Genomic DNA, 25,392 nt, shown 5'->3' on the forward strand with positions numbered 1-25,392 from the left:
AAACATATCTAGAGCTTTTATACATTATTGTGCAGCACTTACCTGGAGGAGAGGATGTTGACCTTCACATGAATTTACATACTAACCAATATGGGGGAGGACCAGGGACATTTCTACATTGTTGGACTCAATAGTTGTAAGCGCATCAAACTTATTGCCCAGAATGAGTGTGTCCAAGGCCCACAACTCTTATCATTGGGTAAGAAGTTACATCTAATATCAAACCCATCCCAAAAGTAAATAATATGTCCATCTCTACCTTGAGTCATCATTAATGAGCCACATCTTGCAAGTTATAGGTGGCATGCTAGATGAAGTTACATCTAATTAAACCTATCCTAAAAGTAAATAAGCATGAATTTGTCTATCTCTACCTTAAGTCATCATTGATGAGCCACATCTTGCAAGTTATAGGTGGCATGCTAGATGAAGTTACATCTAATTAAACCTATCCTAAAAGTAAATAAGCATGAATTTGTCTATCTCTACCTTAAGTCATCATTGATGAGCCACATCTTGCAAGTTATAGGTGGTATCCTAGATGAGTGCCTCATCATTTGTAATACATGACAAGCGGAAGCATGGTTCCCATTTAGAGAGCCATTGCTCAATTGCACTGGTCACGAGTGTATTGACTAAGCCCATGTAATGACGCATCGTTTATGCCTTCAAGTTCCATGTAAGGTGGCGATGCCAACATTGATAGTTGTGTGATCATAATTTTCATATCCTCCTACAATGAGATCATCACATACAATTTTGTCAAGAGTACATTAGTTGCCTTGTTGAGTAGGTTGCTAGGGCAGCATTGCTAGTGAACATGGTCTTCTTCTATGACAACAAAGGATGGAAAGGGTTAAGAGAGTCAAGGTGTGGGGATTATATTTATGTGATTTTACCCACACACATACTTGCATCTTGAAGAAGGATTATGAACCTGACTAACTTGCTGTTTTCTTTAAGATGAACTCTATATCTTTTTTGAGATTATCTACAACACGCTTGTGTATCCAAATCATGTAGCTTTGATGCCACTAGTGCTGCCACCCAAAAGTTGCTACCACATTGTGATATTTTTTGCTTCCTTCCACCACATTTTGTTATTGGAAATTTGAGACTTCTCGTGCACTTCTTGCATCCTTATCTTGCTCATCTTCTTGATACAGTTATTTTGTTTACTCACTTATCCAACTATCCCAACACATTTGTGAACTAACCTAATCATGGTGTTACAATAACATATTTGACATGGGATTTATGTTTTCTCTCCTTCCTGCCTTAATATAGAGATGGTTAACTATTGTTTAAGATTATTATTTACATCCCTTCCCTAGCTCTCTACATCCAAAGATGGTAGTAGTGGTAGTCCAATGCATTGGTAACCAATGACGTCATTTCCTAGGTTTCTAAAATTAGTGCTGGAATAAAGGTATAGGTGTTGGGTGGTGCCACTTGCTTAGTTGAAAATACTTGATTAGAGATTAAGCATCAAATAGAAGAGCAACACTACTGAAATAGTTTGTTGCAAGGAAGTTGCTAGTGGCTAGCGCACTTCTACCACACGTTTCCTCATATTGGATGATATCCATGGTGACTACTATTAGCAACAATTTGATTAGCCATCATGCATGTTATAATGTGGTAACCATTGGTTATGGTTGGATCAGGACTCACCAGAGTGCTGGGTATTTTCATAAGGTTTAGTTCACGTCAATTAGGTTTTAATTTAACATTATGAAGCTATCGCATGCCCAATATGAATTTCACAATAATATGGATTTAGGTAGATTCCTCTAGGCAACCTGTTTTGGTCCATGTTGATAGTACCTAGTTTGAACACTTTGCACTGCTTGAGGTGTGGTATGTTGTGCTAGACATTAAACTAAGTATGATATATATGATCACTTTAATTACATGTATATCTTGGCATGAGCTAATTGTTGTTAGTGTGAGAATTATGTGCAAGATATTTGCGTGGGGTAATAGTTATTTCATTGGGACATTGTATATGTATGTAAATGGTGGCAAACACAAAACCAGGTCCCATGAACACCCCTTCTATTATGAAATTTATTTGAGCCACAACCCTTGTCATTGTCATGAATGGAACCATGCTAAGATTACGTGAGGTAAAGGTGTGACAGTGGGGGTGATGCTTGAGGATTCGAGTGATGGCAATACTAACCATAGTTGAGTGTGAGAGGACTTATTACTACCACAAGCACAAGTGCCTTGTAGAGACAACTTTAGACAAAAGTGAACAACTACTAAAACTACAAGGATTCCGTGAGAGGATTCTTATGTATTCAATCAACAATTGGAGTGTCTACCTTGTTCTCACCAATGACTAATGTTAGTTAACATGCTCATGTGTGAGCATTCTGTGAGAGGATTCTTATGTATTCAATCAACAATTGGAGTGTCTACCTTGTTCTCACAATCACCCTCCAAATTTTGATAGGTGCACTTTTTCCACCATCTTTGCTATGATTGTGTTGATGAGAAATCGCCATTAGTTTCTCTGATTTTAGTTTGATCTTATTTCATTATGCTGACTGTGTTTCTTGAGAATGACTAGATAAACTGTATAAAATTATTCATCTACTCCAAAATTAATGTAGCATAGCTATGTCAAGGTTAGCAAGGCAATTGATCACAAAAATTGATATACACATATTGATTGAAAAACCATGGCACAACTGCCCAAGCCAAGCATTTTAGTTAATTACTATATTTAACTATTCTTTTTTACTTAGTTCAGATAAGCAGTACTACAAAGTTTGTTTTGCCAAACTCGCCTCTCAGTTGGACATTGTATCACTTGGGTTTTTTGTTATTTTTAAAAAAATAGAACTCTTCCACACATGCTTGCATTCAAGGTTCTACATGCTACAATTTTAATATTTCTCTGTCTCTCTTTGTCTCCCTCTCCCTGGCCAGCTTGCCATTCATCTCTCCCCAACTTGTTGCACACAGGAGAAGATCTCGTCATCCTGCAAGGCCTCTTTCTACCATCCACTTAGAGCTTTGAACAAGTAAATCACTTAATCTGCCACCACCACCCCACTTGCTCACTCATTACAAATTTTAAACCAACATCATACAACCCCTATCACCTCTTTTAATCACCAGTTGTCACTTGGCATTGATTAATTATCCTTTTTATGCATCTTCATGCATTCAATTAAGGAAGTTATAGAGAAAGACACTCTTAGTCACTGCCTAATTGCCATGTTTAAGCATTGTGAAGCATTCAATAATGGAGAACACCGTTTATTAATGGGCTCGCCTAATCATGAATGCCTTTTATTACCTTCAATAAGCATTCAACCAAGGATGGCATGCATGATTAATATACCAAACATCTGTCTAAACATGTAACTCTTTTTATTTTATTAATTTGCTAGAGACTAGGTTTTATAAAGCATCTCTCTCTCTCTCATTTTACATCTTCCATCTTATTCAAATCTCTCGCCTGATTCAAAAGACGAACACGGGCACGCGCTCGCTCTCTCCCACACCCCACACACACAGTGAAAGCATGAAGCCGCCTCCTCCTTCAAGCCTACTTCAGCAGAGGATCAACCCACTCTCAGGCGAATCCGAGTGGGTGCTGGTAACATCCCAAGAAGAAGAAGAGGCAGATGGAAACACCATGGCCAACACCTCCTACCTCGACATGCTCAATGACACGGAGCGAAACCAAGCCTACGAATCAGCCATCAAGAAGGCAGTGCGCTCTTCTCCATGCCGTATCCTCGATATTGGGTTACCTTCACACATTTTCCTCTAATTTTGACATAAGCTTCATGGTTTAGGTTAATCTTCCCCTTAAGTACTTAGGTTAATCACTTCAACGTAAGCTTTATAATCTAGCTTGGTCCCAGCTTATCTAAATCGTTGCAATGTAAGCTTCATGGTTTAACTTAATCCTCTCCCTAGTCCCATAGCTTAATCATATCACAAAGGTTATGATATAGCTTAACTCTTCCTTGCCTAAATCATTTCAATGTAAGCTTCATGATATAGCTTAGCCCTCTCACTGTATCATTCTTAGCGTAATCGTTCTAGTCTAAGCTCTATGATTTCTTAGCTTGATCATCGAAGTATAGACTTCTTAGTGCTTAATTAACAGCTGCATGCCCTTTTACTATATTATTACCTTCATGCTTTATGATAACCTTACTCATTTCACTACATTCTTAGCTCGAATTATGTAAAAAATAATCTTCATGGTTTTTTAGGGAGAATCTATTTTATCCTTAGCTTTAATTAATTCAATCCAAGCTTTCTGATCATGGCTTAGTCCTCTCAATTAAGATCCAATGGAACTTTCTTAGCTTGAATTATCTAAGCATATGATTTATGATTTTCTTCTATGATACAATGTAAATTATATTTAAAACAAGCTATTCGAGTTTTTCTTTGTTTTTTTTTTAATCAAGATTTTTCTTGAAATGTTTAATATGAGCATGGTGGTTTCAGTTCAGTCTTTTCACTAGCTTTTGCCTTTGAAATGTTTTAAGCACACACATAGTGCAAGCACATGAGCACATCACATGTATGCGCAAATCACACATGCAAACTTGCATAGACGCACATGCTCACACGTGCGCAGGCACACACGTGCACGTGTCACACATGCACTTACATAGGGCAATCACACATACATACTTGCATAGACGCACAAGCACACGTGTGCATGCACACACGTATATGCTCACAGCACACATACATACGTGCACCCAATTGCACGTTCACACACACAGATGCATGCACACATGTATCCTTGTGGAAGTGTAAAGGTAGGTATCCTTTTCACTAGCTGGTAAAACACACTAGGGTAGGTATTATACACACACACACACACACACACACACACACACAGACACACACACATGCATGGACGCATGTATCCTTGTGGAAGTGTAAAGGTAGGTATCCTTTTCACTAGCTGGTAAGACACACTAGGATAAGTATTAAAGTGAATTTCAAAAGAATATATATATGTATTAAAGAGAATATATATATATATATATGTATAGGTATTTATATATATATATATATATATATATATATATATATATATATATATATATATATATATATATATATATATATATATATATATATATATAGGTGCATGCATGTGTGTGTGTGTGTGCACGTGCGATTGGGTGCACGTATGTATGTGTGATGTGAGCATACACATGAATACATATATATATATTTATATATATGTATTCATGTATCTCATCTTAAAGCTTACCTTGGGCCGGAAGTTCTTGTGCAAGATGAGCTACCTCTAATGGATATATATATATATATATATATATATATATATATATATATATATATATATATATATATAGTTGCATCAAGAATGATTTTTTGCACTAGGTTGATTTAACATCTTATGATAGTATATGCATGTGCGTACATGTATATGTATGTATGTCTATATGTACATATGCATGTACACATGTTTTAGAGTTTAGAATGGATGCACGCTCGTGCACACATTCACGCACGCATGTATTCACGCAACTTATTCTTTTTCTTTTTTTGCATCGAGTGATTTTGCAATTGAGAGAGATTATTATACATATAAAGATACATACATTTAGTCGACCTCATTATGCTTAGTGGAAGCAGTGCAGGAACAGGATTGTTGTCTATGATGGCAGCAAGGGCTTTGCGAGAAGTAGTTTCGCCATGCACATACCATGCCCATGATAAACCCGTGATAGCATGTGAGGCCTTCCTCCCAATGTTTCGATTGGCCCGTAAGGTTCTACGTTCCAATGGGTATTCATCTTCTGTACATCTTGTGCACAAGAGGTCCGAGGACATGGAAATGGGAATAGACATGGTCTCTCCGGCTGATATTCTGGTAATTTGACAATAAGTAACCTTGTTATGGAGACATTTTCCAAACATACATAGTAACATGTAAAATCCATTGAAACTTTAAAACCTTCAAATAATTTGAAATCCTCATGGACAGTACTTGTTTCCAACTCTACATCATTTGGCCCTTGATGGAAAACTTTGATAGGACTCTCGCTTATACTTAATCAACCCAAGCCAATGGGTGGTCAATGTTGGTCAACATGAGTCTACTGTTGGTCAGAACTGGGAAATGTAAAAAATAGCCATACCTGATTAAAATATCCATAAGTGTTGCCAATCTTGTACTCTTACAGGCTCCAATCTGCACTTCTTAGAGATGTGAACAGGTAGAGAGATGGATCGTCAATGCTGTCCGCTATCACATGCAATTATTCAGATCTTCTAATCCCAAATCTGGAGCGCACGCAGATCTTGACACGGGGATCTGACATGGCGGGAGAGAGTCTAGACTGGACAGAAAGTTTTTGTGTGTACTTAAGGAGATGACCCCTTCAGACATCACACAGTAGCCATTGAGGGCAGAAAGACATCGACACGGGGATCTTACATGGCTGGAGCAAGTCTAGACTGGATACAAAGTTTTTGTGTGTACTTAAGGAGATAACCCCTTCAGTGTTTGGCATTGCTTGTAACTATAACACATGCTAGGCGAGGGGTGGACACTTGAAAGGCTCAATATGAACACAGTTGGGGCTTTACAAAAAAAGGAGGTCTACTGCTAGCCAACAGGCCGACCAGCAGTAGAGAACCGGGGGAGTTGCTATGATAGGCTCCCCACTCCCCTCATTTCTCCATTCAGCCCTCTCAGGCCTCAGCCACAGCTGAGCATCCAATAAGTGCAGCAATCAGCCGACCAAGGAGCATATCCAAAGGCTTGCAAATCACTAGTGGATTTGGGGAGAAGTTATCTTGGCTGACCCAGGGTTAGCACGATCTAATGTAGCATAATTGGTTATTGATTACAAGTTTACATTCAGGAATTCAAAGTGCTATTCCTTTGGAAAGACACTTTATATAAAAATAGGATCCAAAGTGGAGTAGTTATGCCTAAAACTAGCATGTTCTCTAGCCCTCATCCCTTTTGATCCTGCTAATTTGCTCACCATTTCCTCAAATGCTGATTCCAATATCTTAGTCATCATTTGGCTCACGGTGTTGGTACGAGAGAGAGAGAGAGAGAGAGAGAGAGAGAGAGAGAGAGAGAGAGAGAGAGAGAGGGTGGGTGGTGGGAAAAAACCCGTACTTGGCCAATTGCAATCCGCATGGCATGGGACATGTGAACACTCAGGTAGCGTGGTTGCTAGATGAATCCATCCTTCGTGAGCCGGAGGAAGCCCTTTGTAGAAGTGCATCTTCGGTGGGAGCTTTGAAGGTGTGAGGCATTGCACATGACATGTGAATACTTAGGTAGCTTGGCTGCAAGATGAATCCATCCTCAATGAGCCCGAGGAGGTGATCTCTGTAGAAGTGCATCTTCAATGGGAGCTCCAAAGGTGTTCACATGGCATGGGACATGTGAACACTCAAGTAGCCTTGTTGTTGGATGAATCCATCGACATGTGAACACTCAAGTAGCCCTGTTGCTGGATGAATCCATCCTCAGTGAGCCCGAGGAAGTGCATCTCTGTAGAAGTGGGAGCTCTATGTGCAGTGGGTGTAGAGGGTGACAAGATCTAGCTGGTGTTCTCATGAGAGAGAGAGAGAGAGAAATGGGGAGTCCAAACGCTGCAGAAGGGGTGAGAGGCTGTCCATATGGAGCCCACTCCAACCATATCTTGAGAACCAAGTGGAACCTCGAGCATACCATACTTAAGGGCCCCTCGAGTGCTAGCTATCTTGAGGACTCCAGGGCAAGCCTCGGGTACTTGTGGCCATCCATGTCTCTCATGCGATGGAGGTATGTGACTGTCTGGAAGAGTGCATCCACTACCATCGGGGTTGCAACAAAATTTGCTTGGATTATCTGGTGTGGGATTAATGGTTTGTTGCAGATCAACGGGAGAACATCATGATCTGGGGCCTCTCAACTTGTTGCCAATCCTAGAAGATGTCAAAAGTGCGCAGCGGAAAGCGTGAGACATAGGCACAGAGAGAAGGAAAACAAATCTGCATAATGATGAAGAAGCAATGATACAATCAGCCCTGTGCAAGGGTGGTCCCCATATGTGTGGGCATGATGAACTACTCCCCTAAGGGAGGACCCGGGCCTGGAAGCCCCTGTCAGAGTGAGTACATATGAGGAGGAGGCAAGCCTTATATAGCCCCAAGATAAGCTGGCCGACTTGCTCCAGAAAAGTCTCACGACTGGACAAAAATAAACATGTGATAATGGGTGGCCAACCCTACAACAAAGGGCCTAAACATGAGGAAAAAATAAGGTGCTGCCCGGTATAAATCTGGGCACCCGTGATACACAACTTGGGCACACTACCAGGAGATGAATAATGCTAACACCCCCTCTCAGATCCTGGGAGTGAAACCGGTCCAAGGAGCTGGAAAAGGAAACCTCCAAAGCAAGTCGAAAAGTCGATATGCTCCCGCCTCTGCCACTTTCTCCAAGAAACTGCTCTCGATCCAAAAGGCCAACAAAATCCAAAGAATGAACCACCAGATGTCCATATCTCCAACCCAATCTATATCACACCTGTCACACAATGTGCTCCCTCTTCAGCCCAAGAAAGGATGTCGTCTGACTCTACCTCCAAGAAAAAAATCTGCTCCTTAGAGAACACCGCCAAACTATCTCCCTGTTGGCACCCCCTCTAGACACCCTAGAGACCCACAATGTCTACATCAACCCTGGTACTCAAGCCTCCAACTCTGAGCTTGTTGAGCACCAATCTCCAAATACAAGGTTTCCGGATCTCCATGTATCCCTCGGTCCAAGAATGCCTCTCTGTCCTGCTAACACTGCAAGTGGAAGAAACATACCTCCAACACTGTAGCTGACAGTCCTGCTGGCACCTGACCTTTAAAACCTGTATCCATAACTCACCGTCGCGTGATGGGACTACTACTCACACACCCCTATGAGTCACCCAATCACATGGCAACAGCCCCTGAGCTCTTTGGTGTTTTAACTATGGCACTGAGCTCAAGAAAGCTCTTTTGCCAAAACCTGACACCCCCAGCTGGCAAGCTCCCAACCAACTAGTCACGTGTCCATGTGGAACCAACCATCATCCCAAAGCACAATCTGATGTCAATCATTTGCTCCAAACTGCTGCTCCACAAGTACCTACTTGCACCCAATGAACTTGTACACCTGCCATGCATCTTGTACCCATCTTGCAACTAAGCAAGTACTTGTGAACCTCGACAACAGCTTTCGTCACCAAGTGACCTAGCCTGCCCTTGCATGAATGCCGATATCACCCTGTACACCAAGCTCCCAAATCAATGCTTATCCTAGGGATGAAGACTCCTGTGCTTGTACCTTGTAATCCAGAAGGCCATCTGCCTAGGGAATAGGAGTGGCTCACGGCCAAGTAACCACATCCCCCTCTCAAGGTGAACACCCTGAGAACCTAAAGGAAACACCTGTACACCAGCAAAACTATGCTGAACTGGCACAAACTCATAGACCCCCTCTGCTGTCGAGAAAGGCTAACTGTCTTCCACACACACCTCGAGGATGAGAATCCAAGTGTGCACCCATGAGTCTGAAAACTCTGACAAAGCAAATATTGGCCGAGCAAGGGCTCAAGGCCATGTGGGAAGGCACCATTCCTGAAAAAAGAACACCTGCCTCCACTGCCTCCAAGAACGCAGATGAGATAATGCAAAAAACGCTGCTGTAAACAGCCAGCAGCACGTGTACCAAGAAGAAGAGAGGGAAGAGAAAAAAACAGCAACTTCAGTACCTCCTCTGGCTGCCCCAGATCTGCAGAAAACACAGCCAGGGTGTCTCCCCTGCTTGCTGCCCCATATCTACAGAAAATGCTGCCATGGTGTCTCCCCTGCTTGCTGCCCCATATCTGCAGAAAACGCAGCCAGGCTGTCTGCCCTGCTTGCTGCCCCATATCTACAGAAAACGCAGCCAGTAGGGACTGCCATGTACCTCCTTCAGCCGCCTAGACAAGGCCAAAACGCTCCCTCCTCCTCTGCAACCAGCAGTATAGAAAAACGCAGAAATCCTTCTCTAAAAAAACGCCAGAACACCTTCTGGAGAAGAGCCTCAACGCGGTGCTCTGATACCATGTCAAAAGTGCGCAGCGGAAAGCGTGAGACAGAGGCACAGAGAGAAGGAAAACAAATCTGCATAATGATGAAGAAGCAATGATACAATCAGCCCTGTGCAAGGAGTGGTTCCCGTATGTGTGGGCATGATGAACTACTCCCCTAAGGGAGGACCCGGGCCTGGAAGCCCCTGTCAGAGTGAGTACGTACGAGGAGGAGGCAAGCCTTATATAGCCCCACCAAGATAAGCTGGCGTGATAGGTGTGCATCCATGTACGCCGGGCGAGTGATAAAATCATGTGGAAAAAGAAATAAAGAAAGAAATATTAAGCGTCTACTAAAGACCCAATAGGCCTATGAGACCAAAGTGGTACAATAATGTCCATGGCATATCTCATCATGGAATGGAAAATAAAACAGAATGAAAACATAAATATAGCTATGTCATTGGGGTGATACAGAACTGTCCATGGAAACTCGTCATGGAATACTAAGAACATAAAAACATGGGAGCAACATCAGCTCCGAGTAGATGGTATACCACTCTCCAAAATGTCAAGCATGGGGTTGACGAGTATGGCCGAGAGGTCTCCCTCAGCTATGTCACATGGAAAGGTAGCTCGATGGCGGTGGAGAATGTCCTGGATGTGGAGCTGATGAGGTGATCGTGGCCGACGGGGGGGTCGAGGGCGTCGGGCACGTTGAAGTGCAGAGACTCGGTCCGAGGTAACTTCTCTCGGGCGAGGTAGGTCCAGAGTAGCTCGTGGAGGGTCCACAAGATCCACTATGTGGGTTTCCTCCACCTGTTGGGTCCGGAAGAAACTGGTGATGGTTGGCTGCCGAGGGAGGGGGCGGGGTGGCTGGGGCCTGTGTCTCAAGAAGGCGTCCTTGTGTCTGCGGAGCTCAAGCAAGAAGAGGCCCAGGCAACGCTGGTCCTAATGTCCATGGCATGTCTCATCATGGAATGGAAAATAAAACAGAATGAAAACATAAATATAGCTATCTCACTGGGGTGATACAAAACTGTCCATGGAAACTCGTCATGGAAAACGAAGAACATAATAACATGGGAGCAACATCAGCTCCAAGTAGATGGTATACCACTCTCCAAAATGTCAAGCATGGGGTTGACGAGTATGGCCGAGTGGTCTCCCTCAGCTATGTCACATGGAAAGGTAGCTCGATGGCAGTGGAGCATGTCCTGGATCTGGAGCTCATGAGGTGATCGTGGCCGACCGGGGGGGGGGGGGGGGGTCGAGGGCGTCGGGCATGCTGGAGTGCAGAGACTCAGTCCGAGGTAACTTCTCTCGGGCGAGGTAGGTCCAGAGCAGCTCGTGGAGGGTCCACAAGATCCACTATGTCGGTTTCCTCCACCTCTTGGGTCCGGAAGAAATTGGTGATGGTTGGCTGCCAAGGGAGGGGGCGGGGTGGTTGGGGCCTGTGTCTCAAGAAGGCATCCTTGTGTCTGCGGAGCTCAAGCAGGAAGATGCCTAGGCAACGCTGGTCCTGGAAGTCAATGATCCTGGAGAGTGGACCGAATCCCGCATGAAATAGACAGTGAAACCTCTCGCGGATCTCATAGTATACTGGGCAGCGGCATATGTAATGCTCCTCCGTCTCAACCTCTGTGTGGCATAGTTGGTAGATCCTCTCCTCTCTAGGTGTTCGTACGAGCTTCCGGCTCTGAAGATGTGCTCAGCTCTACTTGTCTCCACTCTGAGGTGGTGGGAAGAAACCCGTATCTGGCCAATCGCAATCCGCATGGCATGGGACATGTGAACACTCAAGTAGCCCGGTTGCTGGATGAATCCATCCTCAGTGAGTGTGAGGAAGTGGTCTCTGTAAAAGTGCATCTTCGTGGGGAGCTCCGGGGGTGTGATCCATGTGCAATGTGTGTAGAGGCTAAGAAGATCTGATCGGATAACCCGGTTGGTATCCTCGTGAGACAACCGGGAAAAAGGGGAGTCCAAACTGTACTGAAGGGGGGGTAGGCGGTCCATGTAGAACCCATATATTGAGAACCAAGTGGAAACTAGTGCATACCATACTCCAGAGTGTCCCTCAAGTGCTAGCTGTCTGGAGGACTCCAAGGCAAGCCTTGGGTACCTATGGGGATCCATGTGACTGATGCGATGAAGGTACGTGACTGTCTGGAAGAGTGCCTCCACTACCATCGGGGCTGCAGCAAACTCTGCCTGGATAATCTGGTGTGGGACTGATGGTTTGCTGCGGATCATACGGGAGAACATCATGACTTGGGGCCTCTCAACTCGTTGCCAATCCTCATCAGATAAATCTGGTCCCCAGAAAGCTGCTCCATACATCAAGGCTGGTGTGACGAGGGTGTCAAAAAGCCAGCCCTTCGTCTTGGGCTCTTGGAAATGTGCCTGGAAGCACTGCCGCTCAAGTAAGCTCAAGGCTGCATATCCCCGCGTCACTCTGGCATGTGCTGCGGGAAGCATGGTAAAGCGTGGGCCTTTGAAAGTGACACCAAGGTAGACATAGGATCAGACAATCTCCACAGGATCCCCTCTATATGTGAAGCTCAATCTGGATGTGACGGGGCGGGAGGTATTGAAGACCATTACCTTGGTTTTACCAAGGTTAACAGAGAGGTCCTGCTGTCACCATTTGGCCACCCAAATGGTTCACTCTTGCTTTCACACTATGTACATATTGGATTGGTGTCCATGGCTTATGGAATATGCCTATGCAGGTGATTGACACGTGTCATGCTGTATAGTTGGATATGATATTCCGCTGGGACTTGATGTTATCATGCCCGGAACATCTGGAGGACTTGGCTTTCCGCTGGGACTTGTGCCTTTATGTACATGCCCGGAAACGCCTGGAGGATTTGGCTTTCCGCTGGGACTTGTGCCTTTGTGTACATGCCCGGAAACGCCTGGAGGATTGGCTTTCCACTGGGTCTGGTATTGCGTATACTTGCCTGGAAACGCCTGGTCTTATATGGTTTCATGAACGGAAATTGCTCATGCCAATGCTGCATTGCATAGCATCTTTATGTGCTTGCCTGCAAATGAAATTGCATGCTGTTTTGATGCCTGCATGACCTATGTGTAGTTCCGGGTAAGGGGACGCCCGCCCGTGAACCGTGCGTGTGAAACTGTCTGCTGACATGGTTGTGTGGCATGTGAACAGGTGGTAAGTATTACCCAATCTAGGCTCAAATAGTCCTTAGGACTTAGCCAATATTTATAAGTGAGTGCGTTCCCACTTCATTAAAGTTTGGGCGCCCAAAAGTCACTTATAAATTATGACCTCTTCCAAGTTCACACTCACTGAAGTCCCGAGGCGGACAAGACTCAATGTCCAGGACCTGATCCTCCCTTTTTACTCATAAATGGGCATCTCCCCATGTCCCTTCACCTGATTGGACCCCAATTCACTTACTTATTAAGAGAAATTCGTGTTTTCTCTTCATGAGGATTTTTGGAGGCTGAAAACTCTGTTTTTCCACCATTTCTCTCCATTTCCAAGCTCTCCATAGCCATACCCAACTTGCCAGGGTGTTTTCCAAGCTTCCAAGAGTGTTTCCAAGTGCTAATCACTCTCCTACTCACTCCCAATGACTGAAATTCAGCAAAACAGCTCTCATTTTTGCTGTAATTTCTGGTCTTTTTGCTGAAAACCCTAATTTCAGTCTTCCTTTCTCAAGTTGAACCATAGGGGAAGCTTTCCCAAGGTTCCCTTCATCCTCTTGAAGACTTTTGTCGCGAAGGATTGCGGCAAATCGAAGATATCAACACTTCTAAAGCTTCCAACGCGAAGGCTTCCGCTTGCAACAACTTCTATGAAGACTGGTAAGGTAATTGGACAATGTATTGTCATTACTTACTCAGTAGAAGGGCAGGACTCCTTGTTTAGCCGCCTTGTGTAGTATTTCTCTTGTCCTATGTGCTCTTGAAGATGTTGCTACCTTGCTTGGTAGAACATAGAGCCAATGGTAGAGAATATGGGCACTGAAGTCGGGCCGGGCATCAAGGCAGCTCCTTGGTGATCTACATCGACATACCATTGTTTTCTAAATGCTGAATTTCATATGCATTGGCATGGAGGATTTGGCAATGGATGCCCGTGAAACTATGTATTGAATTTCTCCAATAGTAATACAATTTACTCAAGGGAGGGGTCGGCCGTTCCGGCTCATTGTGTGCCTCTTGTCAAATTCAGCAATTTACTTCTTGTATTTGAGCAAGTGTCCTTCAAATCTTAGTGTATTTAAGTGTATTGATTAGCATTGTGTTCAACCAAGTTACACCTGCTGAGTGCAAAAGTCATGTAAGGCATCCAATTGTCTCTGAAGCCCTTTGGCTGAGTCTGAGAGGAGGACGATGTCATCTGCAGAAAGTAGTATGGGGATCAATATGCCTGCCAGTGTGGGACCAGCCCCGCCTAATCCATCAATGAAGCTCGAGATCTCATCAATGTAGAGGCCAAAAAGATTGGGTGATAGAGGGCAGCCCTGTTTCACCCCAATGGTGCTGGAAATCTCCTGTGATGTAGCTCTTGGGGCTCTCACTCGTCCGGTGACGGGCTCATAGAGGGCGATGATGCTCCAAACCATGTGAGATTGGACTCCGATCTCTTGTAGACGGTGTAAGAGGCGGGCTCCGGGTACAATATCAAAAGCTTTGCGGAAATCCACAAAGCAGCAGTAAATCCTTTGGTGTCGTGCTCTACCCTCCTCAATGATGGCATGGAGGCTGAAGATGTGGTCAACGGTAGAGTAGCTCCTCCGAAAGCCAGCCTGTCCTAAGGCTCTGCATGCCTGGCTCTCTGCAAATGAACTGAGCTGCGCCTCTAGCACTGATCCATAGAGCTTGGCCAATGTGTGGCCAATCATGATCGTCCTGTAGTTATTAGGATCAAGTGGATCTCCGGCTTTGAGGATGGGGGTGATGGTGTTGGTGGACCAAGAGGGTGAAATCCTTCACAAAGGGCTCTATTGAACGTGTAGGCTAGTAGGGGCGCTAGGGTATCATGGGCATGCGAGATGTACTTGGTAGTGAGTCCCTCATGATCTTGGGCTCGCCCATTGAGTAGTCTACAAATGGCCTTGAGGACCATGCCCTTTGTGAAGAAGGTGGAGGTGGTGGGGCGGGGGTCTGGTGGTGGGAGTAGGGGTGGCTGATGGGGGATATGATAGAGGGAGCGTGCATAGGAGTGCCATGTGTCTGGGCAGGTGATAGGTGTGGGAGGGCGATGTTCTCGGAGTTTTCTGCATGCCTCTTTGCAAGTCGGCCGTAAGAAAAGTCGGTATAACTCATCCTCTTTCTGAGCATAGAACTCCCATTTCTTGCGTCGGGTGAGTTGTTGAGAAATCCGTTGCGCTTGGCGCTTCGTGATTTACCCAATCCGTACCTCATGCTTAAGACGGGACCGTGTGGCCCGACATTCGTCATCATACCAACAGTTCTGGGGCATGGAACCGCAAGGTGGCTTGGCGGTAGACCGCTGTGTGCATATGAAAGAAGCTGTGGCGGATGTGTGGAGTATGGTGGTGAGTTGTGTTGTGAGGGTGGATAGGGGGACAATAGGTTCCACATCTTGGAGTTGGTGGTAGATGTGGTTGGAGTAAACAAGGTCAAGCTCGTGATCAAAGAAGACCTGAGTGTAATGTGAGATGGGGGGAGGTGGTGGAGGGACGGGTGGTGTGCAGGTAAGAGTGAGAGAGGTAGGCATGGTCAGCTTCAAAAGGGGGTGGCAGAATGGAGAAGTTGGGTGGTGTGTAGGTAAGAGAGAGAGGTAGGCATGGTCAGCTTCAAAAGGGGGTGGCAGAATGGAGAAGTCAGGGATAAGGTGTGCCAAAGCTGGAGATCCCATAAGGTAGTCCACAGTGCTAGTACCTCCTGAGCGAGGGAAGGAGGTGAGGGTGCCGGAGGAGGGCCATCGGGACATCTCGTTATAGATAACGAAACCATGTGCAGCTCCCAGCTCTAAGAAATATCTCCCAGACATTGTGACCTCCTCACGGTCCTGTGATGATTGCTACAGCCTTGTGTCAGTGATGTCCAACTCCTGTAATCTGATAGGGTCATCTAGATCGAGTAGTGGGACTTGCTGACTTCCCGTCCTAGCGTTGAAATCCCCGAGTAGTAGGACTTGCTGACTTCCCGTCCTGGCGTTGAAATCCCCGAGTAGTAGGACTTCCCCCAGCTGTGAGAACTCCATGATATCCTCATATAATGGTCAATACGGTGACTGGCCATGTTGTGCGGCATAAGGGGAGTGGCGTGGTGCAAAATAACACACAGCAATGTGGATGACTCTGTCACTGCTAAGCTGTAGCCGCACCCAAAGATATCGTGTATCCTCGTCCTTGCGGACGATGCTGAGAATCTGTCGGAGATGGGATCTAAAAAGGACCACTACCCCCCCAGAGCCACGTACTCCTCCTGATGTGCGGGTCTCGCCTCGAAAATCTGACTCCCACTCATACCCGGCTATGTATGGTAAGCCCCTCTCAGGGCTCTGATGAGTCTTTGTTAAAAAAATGACATCGTGCCTGTGAGAATCTCGCTCAAGCCTCCTGGATTCGACCACAACATGCCATTGCAGTTCCATACTGCCAACCCCAGGTGTTTGGTCTCATAGACCCCGCGTCCCTATTTGGGACGGCGCTCAGTGATAATGACTCTTACCATCCCTGTAGATATCCCACTTGCTTGCTCTGCGGGCCTCATGAACAGTCACCATTGCCTCACGCCGGTGTGCCACCTGTGGTGGAGTGAGATCATCTCCCATGTACACCTGTGTGCCCTTGAGGGCAGCCCGCCTGTCTAAGAAGGCCTGTTTGCTGGTGGCATCAGGGAATCTAATGATGAGGGGCCGCTCTCGTGTCATATCCTTTCCTGCCCTCCATGTGTCTGCAAAGGGGGGGCGATCCCGTCCACTCCTAGCATCTCGCAAAGTGTCATGGCATCCTCCTTTGGGGAAGCCCTCGCTTGTAGCCCCCGTACTCGCACATGGAGGGCCCTATCCTTCTGCGTTTCTCCTCCTCGAGAGTCTCATGTATGATGCTCTGCGGGGGTTTGTGCTTCTTCACCACCTCCACCCAATCTTTCTTTGTGATCTGCAGTTCTTCCCGCAGCTTATTACTCGCAGCTTTCAACTGCTCCAAGTTAGTCCTTAAACCCTCCTGAATATTCAGTTCCCCTTCCTCCACTGTCTGGTCCTTGACCGTAGCCTTTAGGGGTTCCATTTCTGCCCGGAGTTCCTCTATCATTGGGGCAGCTTCTGGCATTCCTGTTTGTTGCAGCTCGGTCTCTTTCAACATCTAAATCACCTCTTCCTGGTGGTTCACTTGGGCTGTCAGTTCTTCAATCCTGTTGTTCTTTCCTTGTATCTCCTTGCGGAGGCCTTCCAACTGTTTTTCATGTTGGTTCAGGACCCTGTCTAGCACCGTCTTTTGTTCGCCCAGTAATTTCTTGGTGTTGTCCTCCACTGTCTTGATGTATGCCTCCAGCTCCTGTAGGTTCATTGTGTTATTTCCCCTAGTTGCTGCCTTGGGGGCCTGAGAGAGAGAGAGAGAGAGAGAGAGAGAGAGAGAGAGAGAGAGAGTTATGTTGCTGCTTTCTTGGGGGCCTGAGAGGAAAATTCTGTTGCTGCTTTGGGGGCTTGAAGAAGGGTGGGTGAGATAAGAGAGGCGGAAGGAGCCCACAGGGTGCAGGTAGTGAAGCAGCGCACAGGCCGGGCAGAGGGGGAGGGGTGTGGGCAGTGAAGCGGCGCCAAGCACAGCGGCTAGCAGAGGGGGCGCGGGCGAGAGAGAGAGAGAGAGAAGAGAGAGAGAGAGAGAGAGAGAGAGATTTTATTAACGTCTTCCAAAAGACCGAACTCGGCCTATGAGACAAATCGGAGTACCTGTATGGGGTATCCTCTGTCATCCCAACAAAATGAAAAAGTACTGAACAAAAAAAGCTGAATCTGGGTGTGCAGGGGATGGAGCTCTACTACTAGGAGAATGCAAAGCTATATGCATGGAGTATACAATCATGATATGCAACCTAGCTAGCTCCATCCTGTACCATACTGGGGATTTGAAGAGAGAGAGAGAGAGAGAGAGAGAGAGAGAGAGAGAGAGAGAGAGAGAGAGAGAGAGAAAGAAAGAAAGATATATTAACGTCCTGTCGAGGCCAAAGCTGACCTATAGGACAGATCAGAATACATCTTTGGTTACAATCCACTTCGGGGTATCGGTTAAAGAAAAGTGCATGTGGGATCAAAAAGAAACTAACTTCAAAGCTCTCATGACTCATGAGAGAGAGAGAGAGAGTTGTATTAACGTCTACTAGAGGCCGAACTCGACCTATGAGACAAATCAATGTACAACTGTCAATGTCTTTCGGATGTCCAGAAAAAAAAGGACAAAATGAACATGAAATAAACTATGAAAGTACTGAGCTAGTGGGGGGGTGTGATGGATGGAGCACTACTGCTAGAGGCTCAGTATGCAACCTATATGCGTAGGGTATACAAGAATGCAATGCAGATCTGTCTAGCTCCAACCAGTACCATAATGGGGGTGTAATATGTGATACATAGGCGAGAGAGAGAGAGAGAGAGAGAGAGAGAGAGAGAGAGAGAGAGAGAGAGAGAGTAAATGGCGTATCTTTTTTGGTATCAGGTAACTGAAATCTTAGATTCAACACTCTTAGGGGAGGGCCTTATACCAACCCTTCAGCATGCTTATGATTATCTGTTGAAGCCAAATGCTCTTGTTATTCCGCACAAGGCTACAATCTATGGACAGGTATTGTGATATTCGAAGAAATTATCAACGGAATCAATGGTTGTGTTTGCATGTGAACACGCCTTGATACATATCCTAGACAAATAGAAACATCAACTCTTTGAAAATGGACACCTTGGCCCAAAAGTCTTAGGCTACAACCACACAAGTTCACCTCATTTTAGCCCACCTCTAAGTAGTTAATTGTTTCCTTCAATAATATCCCACCCTCATTACAGACCTTTTCCGTTTTGGTGGTTTAGAATTTGGTTTGAGAACTATCTTAAGTCAACCATGGACAAGAGCGTTTCAGCAACAGACAATCCTCTCCAACTGATTGACAATGCTTCCAAGCACACCTTTTTGTAGTGGTAGTTTGAGGGGCTCTTTGAGAAAGTAGCAACCCTACAGTAGAGCAATATATTCAAAGCAGCCATGTGCCGATTTTAATGACTGCCTTAAGGGAAGATCATGCACTTGGAGCTGATGGGAAAGGGTTCTTTCTCGCTGAAGCTAGTCACAATGTTTGGGATTAAGCAAGTGAAACTCTCAATTCTACTGACATGTGCACAGCCGTGGACATGGATAGCCTCATCATTAGTCGTGGATTCGGCAACGTTTTAGGGGAGATTTGGGGGCAGATTTAGAGCCAATTTTGCAACCCCAAAGTGCCCAAGACACACCCATACATGGGACACCTTTTGGGCACAATTTGGACACAAAAGATGACTTTTTGGATGAAGTTTTGTGGGCTGAAAATATCACGTGCACCCATGCACTGTGGTACACGGTGACAAACTGGCTCATCAATAGTGCAAGAATCATGTATAGAAATAGTACCTTTTAGGATATTTTGTCGTATGCCGTGATCCCTTTGTGAGCCTCAGTTCGGGACATGTCAGGCATGAGCTACGTAGGTCAGTCTCCCAGCCATAGAGGTCAGTGTCAGGTCAGTCCTCTTAACCCACTGTGGAGAATTCAACAAGTGTTCATCATATAGGTGCATGTAGATGTCAGCATAGCAGTAGGATGCATGGTAAGCATTCAGTTGCACTCCATGTAGAAGGGGCCAGCCCCAAAGATGGGCAAGCCTTGCAAGGGGTAGCCAACACCCGTAGCCATGCACATAAGACCAGTCGGCAGCCTATTGGGGGGCTAAGAAGTAGTCGGGCTAGGACAAATGGGGCCTGGCCAGCAGTCGGCCAGTTTATGCAGCAACCCGACCAGCCCAAACAGCCCGACCAGCATTAAATGCTATTTAATGCAAGTCGTGGGCTTTTCTGTAGGCCGACAGCATATTAAGGCAGCTGACCAGTCCCTTGTAGCCATCTAAAAAGGCAAGCCATGTTCAGTCCCAAAATTTGCCAAAAATCATCAGATAAAATAGAGATTATCAAGCAAAGTCAGTCAAGCATGTGTGCATAGGCTCCAGCCTTTGCATACCTACAGCCACTCTTGTGCTTTCAGCCCAAGGCAAAGAAGCTCAGTCTCTTCAGGAGTATTCAGCACACCAACACTCAGTCTTAGGCCAGTGTATTCTCTCAAAGATAGCTTCACAGTCGCCTACAGCGTATGCACAGGTCTGCCCAGCGTTTGGTCGCTTTGTCCTTGCTTTTGGTGGTCAGTCAGTCAGTTTGTCTGCCCAGTCTTGTGGACACAGATCAGCTTGTATATAGTTCTCTAGAAGAAGAAATAACTGCTCGTAGGCCCCCCCGGGACCCCATTTGGTGTCGTCTCTGCTACATCTCTTTCAGATACATGTATGCTGTTTTAAAGGATTGCTAAAGACTTACTAAACTCAGGTTTAAAGAAAGGCTTCATTGTTTCACACGGTCCTAGCTCGGCACATGCTACAGAATAGGCAAAACCGATTGGATTGCGAATTTTCCTCTTCTCCCTATAAATAGTCAAGCTCTCATTTGTACGTATCATCTAGTCCCCCTTTTGGATCAAGCCATAGGCAGTTAGTAGAAGGTCTAAAGTCAACCTTTTGGTCAGGCCAAAGGCCTCAGAAGTTGTACAAACATCATCATCTTTTTGTACCATATAATACATTATACATTGAACACACAACTCATCTCTCTCTCTTCTTTCTTTGTCTAATCATCATTAAAGTTTGCATCATTGTTCTTTATCAAGGCTTAGGGCTGAGGATCAAGTAAACAAGGCTTCCACGCATGCAACATCTATAGTAACTATTAGTTGCACAGGACACAACAGAGATTCTTTCGAGTTGTGCGATAATAATCTACACTAGCTCAATTTAGAGCCAATGGTTGCTCCTTGCTTACAACGTTTTGTCCATGTAATAACAGTAGAGAAAAGATTGATCAATTGGGTGCCCAACACTTTGAGTTGACCACAAGAGCTCTTAGGGGGGAGAGTGGACGAGGCAAGACTGTGATGATGGTCTCCACTAGGTCAGAGAAGTGATGAACGGGGCATTGTGTGGGTGAACTAGAGCGAATCGGGGTGGCTTGCGGGCCACAGGTTTGTTGTCATGGAGAGGCAGGTGGAGGGGGAGAGGGCGCGGGTGATGAGGTCTAGAAGGTTGGTGGCAGGTGGATTCAGATCTAGCAGTGGCTTGGGTCCATGGAATCTGTAAGTATGTGTATGGATATTCTGCGGTAAAGGGTCATAATGGTTATTCAGGTACCCCGGATCCTTAGGCTGAGTAGAGGCAACGTCTTGAGCATGTTGTTTCATATGGTGGTTCTGCTAGGGGGACTGGGCGGGCACTCATTTCCTCCCAAGGTGGATGGGGTGGATGAGGAGGGGGCAACGTGGGTGGAGGAGGTGGTTAACCCCTTTGGGGTAGGGGTGAGGTCGAGAGTCACCCTTGCGGGATGGCTTTGGACGCCTGCCAATGGAGTTGTGCCGAGGGTAGAGCTGCACGAGGTGACTCGTGTGTCAACACACAAGGCTCTGGTTTGGTAGTCTAGAAAACTTCCATGTGCTGGTGAAAATGAGTCCCGGATTTAGGAACCAATAATTACTGTGGTAGGTTCTTTGGGGAGGGGACGATTGGCGTGGGGATGGGAGTCCAATAGGATTGGTTGCAGTGGAGGCTATTGTTTGGGAAGCTGTGAAGTCCTTCCCAAAATCTGCCCTAAAAACAGCTGAAAACACGATTAGTACTAAACCAAATCATCAGGTAGCAAGCTAGCTCACCTCCGTGAAATCGGCATCCACTCATCTCCCTCGAGCCAAGGCTAGGGCTCCTACACAATCCCATAGGTCCATGTCTAACTCCGGTGTTTCATACCACCAAAGCTTGCCCGAAGGCCTTCAACACACCAACCTACGCACTCGCCATGTGCACGGCATGAGTATGTCTGCTCTCTTGGTTCAAGCCAAACGTGCAGTGGTGTATTCGCACAATTGTGTCTCATAATAACCCAGACCCTCACCTTATATAGTGATAACTATGCCATAAATAGCTATCCTGCTATAAACAACCATTAACCCTATTTCATCAATCCAAGAACCCTAGCCAAGTATCTTTCTGCCAATCCCTAATCTTGGAACCCCCTAACCTTGTTGGATTAGGTCCCCTAAAACGTAGATTAGTGTTTAGGTACATAACATACTTCCCCTCTTCAAGCATTTACTCTTAAATGAAATTAAGGAAGCGCTTACTCAAACTAGTTGTCGACTCCCAAGTTGAGTCCTCCTCTGCCCTATCTTTACACTTAATCTTATATTCAGGGATCAACTTGTTCCTAAGTTGCCTTTTCCTAAAATCTATTACCCTCTTGGGTTCATGTGGAACATAGGATAAGTCCTCACCTTCACAGGTTCTTGAGGGATAACAAGGTTATCCTTAGCTCTCCCAGCATCACTTTTAGTCGACTGACATGAAAGACTAGATGAACTCACATTTGGAGGCAACTCTAGTCTATAAGCAACCTCACCAATCTTTTTCAAGATCCTATAAGGTCCTCAGTTCCTAGGGGGACCTTCCGCGTATGTAACTGTCTCAGAACTCTTGGGCTCTCTCAAATAAACTAGCATTCCCTCAGTAAACTCCCTCGGTGAAAGCTACCTATCAACATAAAACCATGCACGATCTTGTGCACTCCTGATAGCCTCTTGTGCACGGACTAGCATTTCTTGCATATTTGCTAAGAAATCTTTAGCCGCATCAATGTGAATATCCTTAAGTGTTGGAGATCTAGGATGGTATCCATACATTAGCACAAACGGACTAAATCCAATAGCCACATTCTTAGTGCTAGTGTAGGCAAACTCGACCATTGGAATGTACTTCTCCCATTCTAATGTCTCTTGGAGATGTATGCATGAAGCATATCCTCCAAAACTTGATTCACCATCTCTGTTTGCTTATCAGATTGAGGATGATTAAAGGAACTCATATTGAGCATAGTCTCCAATCTCTCGAAAGCTAGCTGCCATAAGTGTCTAGAAAACTTTGAGTCTCTACCATCGACTATATCATAAGGCAATCCATACAACCTGAAAAGGTGCTCAACAAAACTGTTGTGCGGTGTATCACCTGGCTGCATCTGCAAAAGCTTGGCATTCATGAAGTTGTAAGTACTTTTAGGGTCAAAAAGAATGTGTACAATTTTCCTCGATGGACCCATACATGCATATTAGGTCCATGGGATTGAAAACTTTCATCTTAAAGCTACAACCCTTGCAAGAACTATGATCTAAAACAGTGTGTACAGAAGTAATTTCACCTTTAGCCGGCATGGGCTCCCTTGCCCTTCGAATTGGGGTCTCTCAAAGTCTCTGATTGACTTGGGGTCTCTGAAGGAGAGCCTATGAAGTCTTACCATGCTTCAACTTTCATTTACGCTAGGATCCTGCCTGCTCCGTCAATGAGGGTTGTTGGAGTTTCTTTGATTGTTTCTTCGTCACATCTCATCATAAATCTTAGCATATTGAATGGCATGATCCAATGTTTTGCTTCGATTATCCTTGATCTCAAGTTGCTATCCATGAGGCAATCCATCCAAAAAGAATCTAAAAATGGTAATAGGATACATGTAAGTTGCCCAAGCTTGCAACTCTCTAAATTTCAGTTGAAAAGGCACATTCTTCATTTCCAAGTTTTAAAACTTGGACACCATGTCGTAATACGTATTGGTCCTTGGCCTATAGGAACTCTTCTTGGAAAACTATCTCAAAGTCTATCCACATTGTGGGTTTTACTCGTAATTCTTTTCACTAGGTAAGGGCTTTTCCTGTCAGGAACCCGTGGACCATTTGTCTTCTATCCTTAGGGAAAGGATGGAGCTCAAAGTGCGTACCCCACTTGTGGAGCCAAGAGTCAACTGTCTCCTGAGTCTTCTACTTTCTCTCCCTCGTATAGGGCTTTGGAGTAAAAGAGGGTGCGACCAATGCTGTCCCAGCTCCCCTTGTTGTCACCAAACCAGTCAATGTTGCTTGCATAACAGCAATGGTGTTGGTAAGGTTCAAAATCTGTTGCTCAAGCAAGGTCATCCTTGCGTCGAAGTCTACTTTGGTGACCAGGTCATCGACCGTCACATAATCAATCTGAGGGTCATCATCAAGATGAACATTCTCGTCCATCGCACGATCATTTTGTGCTTTATCAGCCATGATAAACCCAAAGTGATTTGGTGCTACTCAAGGAAGACAGTGTGAGTGTAGAGCGGATGGTCCTTGGGAGCATCAGCAAAAAGCTTCCAGAAATGAGCGAGATAGTCGCCATGTTTTTGCTTAAAACGCTCCCATTGTTTCTTCAATTCACATTGGTAATCTATGGGAATAAACTACTGCAAGATCACCTTGCGACAATCATCCTAGCAAGTCACGGAGTGGTGCCTAAGGTGGTCTTCCCACCACAAGAGAGCGGCACCTGTCAAAGCTGTATGCACCAAATGGAGCTGAAAAATATGAGAATCACTTGCTACTACCAACGTGGCAGCCATCTCACGGGTCGAGTTGGTTAGGACTTCTTCGTCCATCTTCTCGTTGAACTTGGGAGGCTTCAGAAGCTTCATTAATTGAGCTCGTTCCTCAAGGCGAGGATGAACTCGACAAACCAGTAGTCACCGAGATTTCTTGCTGAGAAGCAAATCAATGAGTTGTGAATCCACGACAAATATCTAGTGATGAAGGATTGGGTGAGGGATTTTGGCCATGCACGATGAGGTAAGGGTTTGGTGGGATAGGGAAGCACAATATACCCCAGATAACTTAGGTGCAATGAAGAGAACCCAAATAATCACTTTTCCCAAACAAGGATGCACACATGTGCTAGAAAAGAAAAGAAAAGAAATTTGCAGGTTCCCTAGGCTCTGATACCAATTGTAGAACACTCGTGCCTATATATATGCTAGGGTTTCCCAGAGATGAAAGAAGAGTGCGGCGAAATCACACATATAACACACACACGGGTGCTAAACTACTGCTTTGTATTATGTACAAGAAAGAAGTAATACAACTGAAATTCAAGTATAAGATGTGGATGAGAATGAAGATGTTAAATCACAGTGCTGTGACCTATTGTACACTCTTGGCTAGCACTTCATCCATGGAGAAACACTGTGACC

At 45.3% G+C, this 25,392-nt stretch overlaps 1 protein-coding gene across 1 annotated transcript in view; it reads left to right on the plus strand.

Moving 5' to 3' along the window:
• The first annotated feature begins 3,429 nt into the window (after positions 1–3,429).
• Positions 3,430–25,392, plus strand: part of PRMT7 (protein arginine methyltransferase 7) — a 45,777-nt gene continuing 23,814 nt past the window's right edge. The window contains exons 1-3 of the mRNA XM_086817727.1: positions 3,430–3,768; positions 5,656–5,893; positions 18,740–18,865. Coding sequence (XP_086673853.1) covers positions 3,542–3,768; positions 5,656–5,893; positions 18,740–18,865 — 591 coding nt within the window. The 5' untranslated portion in view covers positions 3,430–3,541. The remainder of the gene's footprint in view (positions 3,769–5,655; positions 5,894–18,739; positions 18,866–25,392) is intronic.

This window comes from Cibotium barometz, chromosome 23, assembly GCF_041138505.1.
Source record: "Cibotium barometz isolate CiBa-2024 chromosome 23, ASM4113850v1, whole genome shotgun sequence".
NCBI classification, from domain to species: domain Eukaryota; kingdom Viridiplantae; phylum Streptophyta; class Polypodiopsida; order Cyatheales; family Cibotiaceae; genus Cibotium; species Cibotium barometz.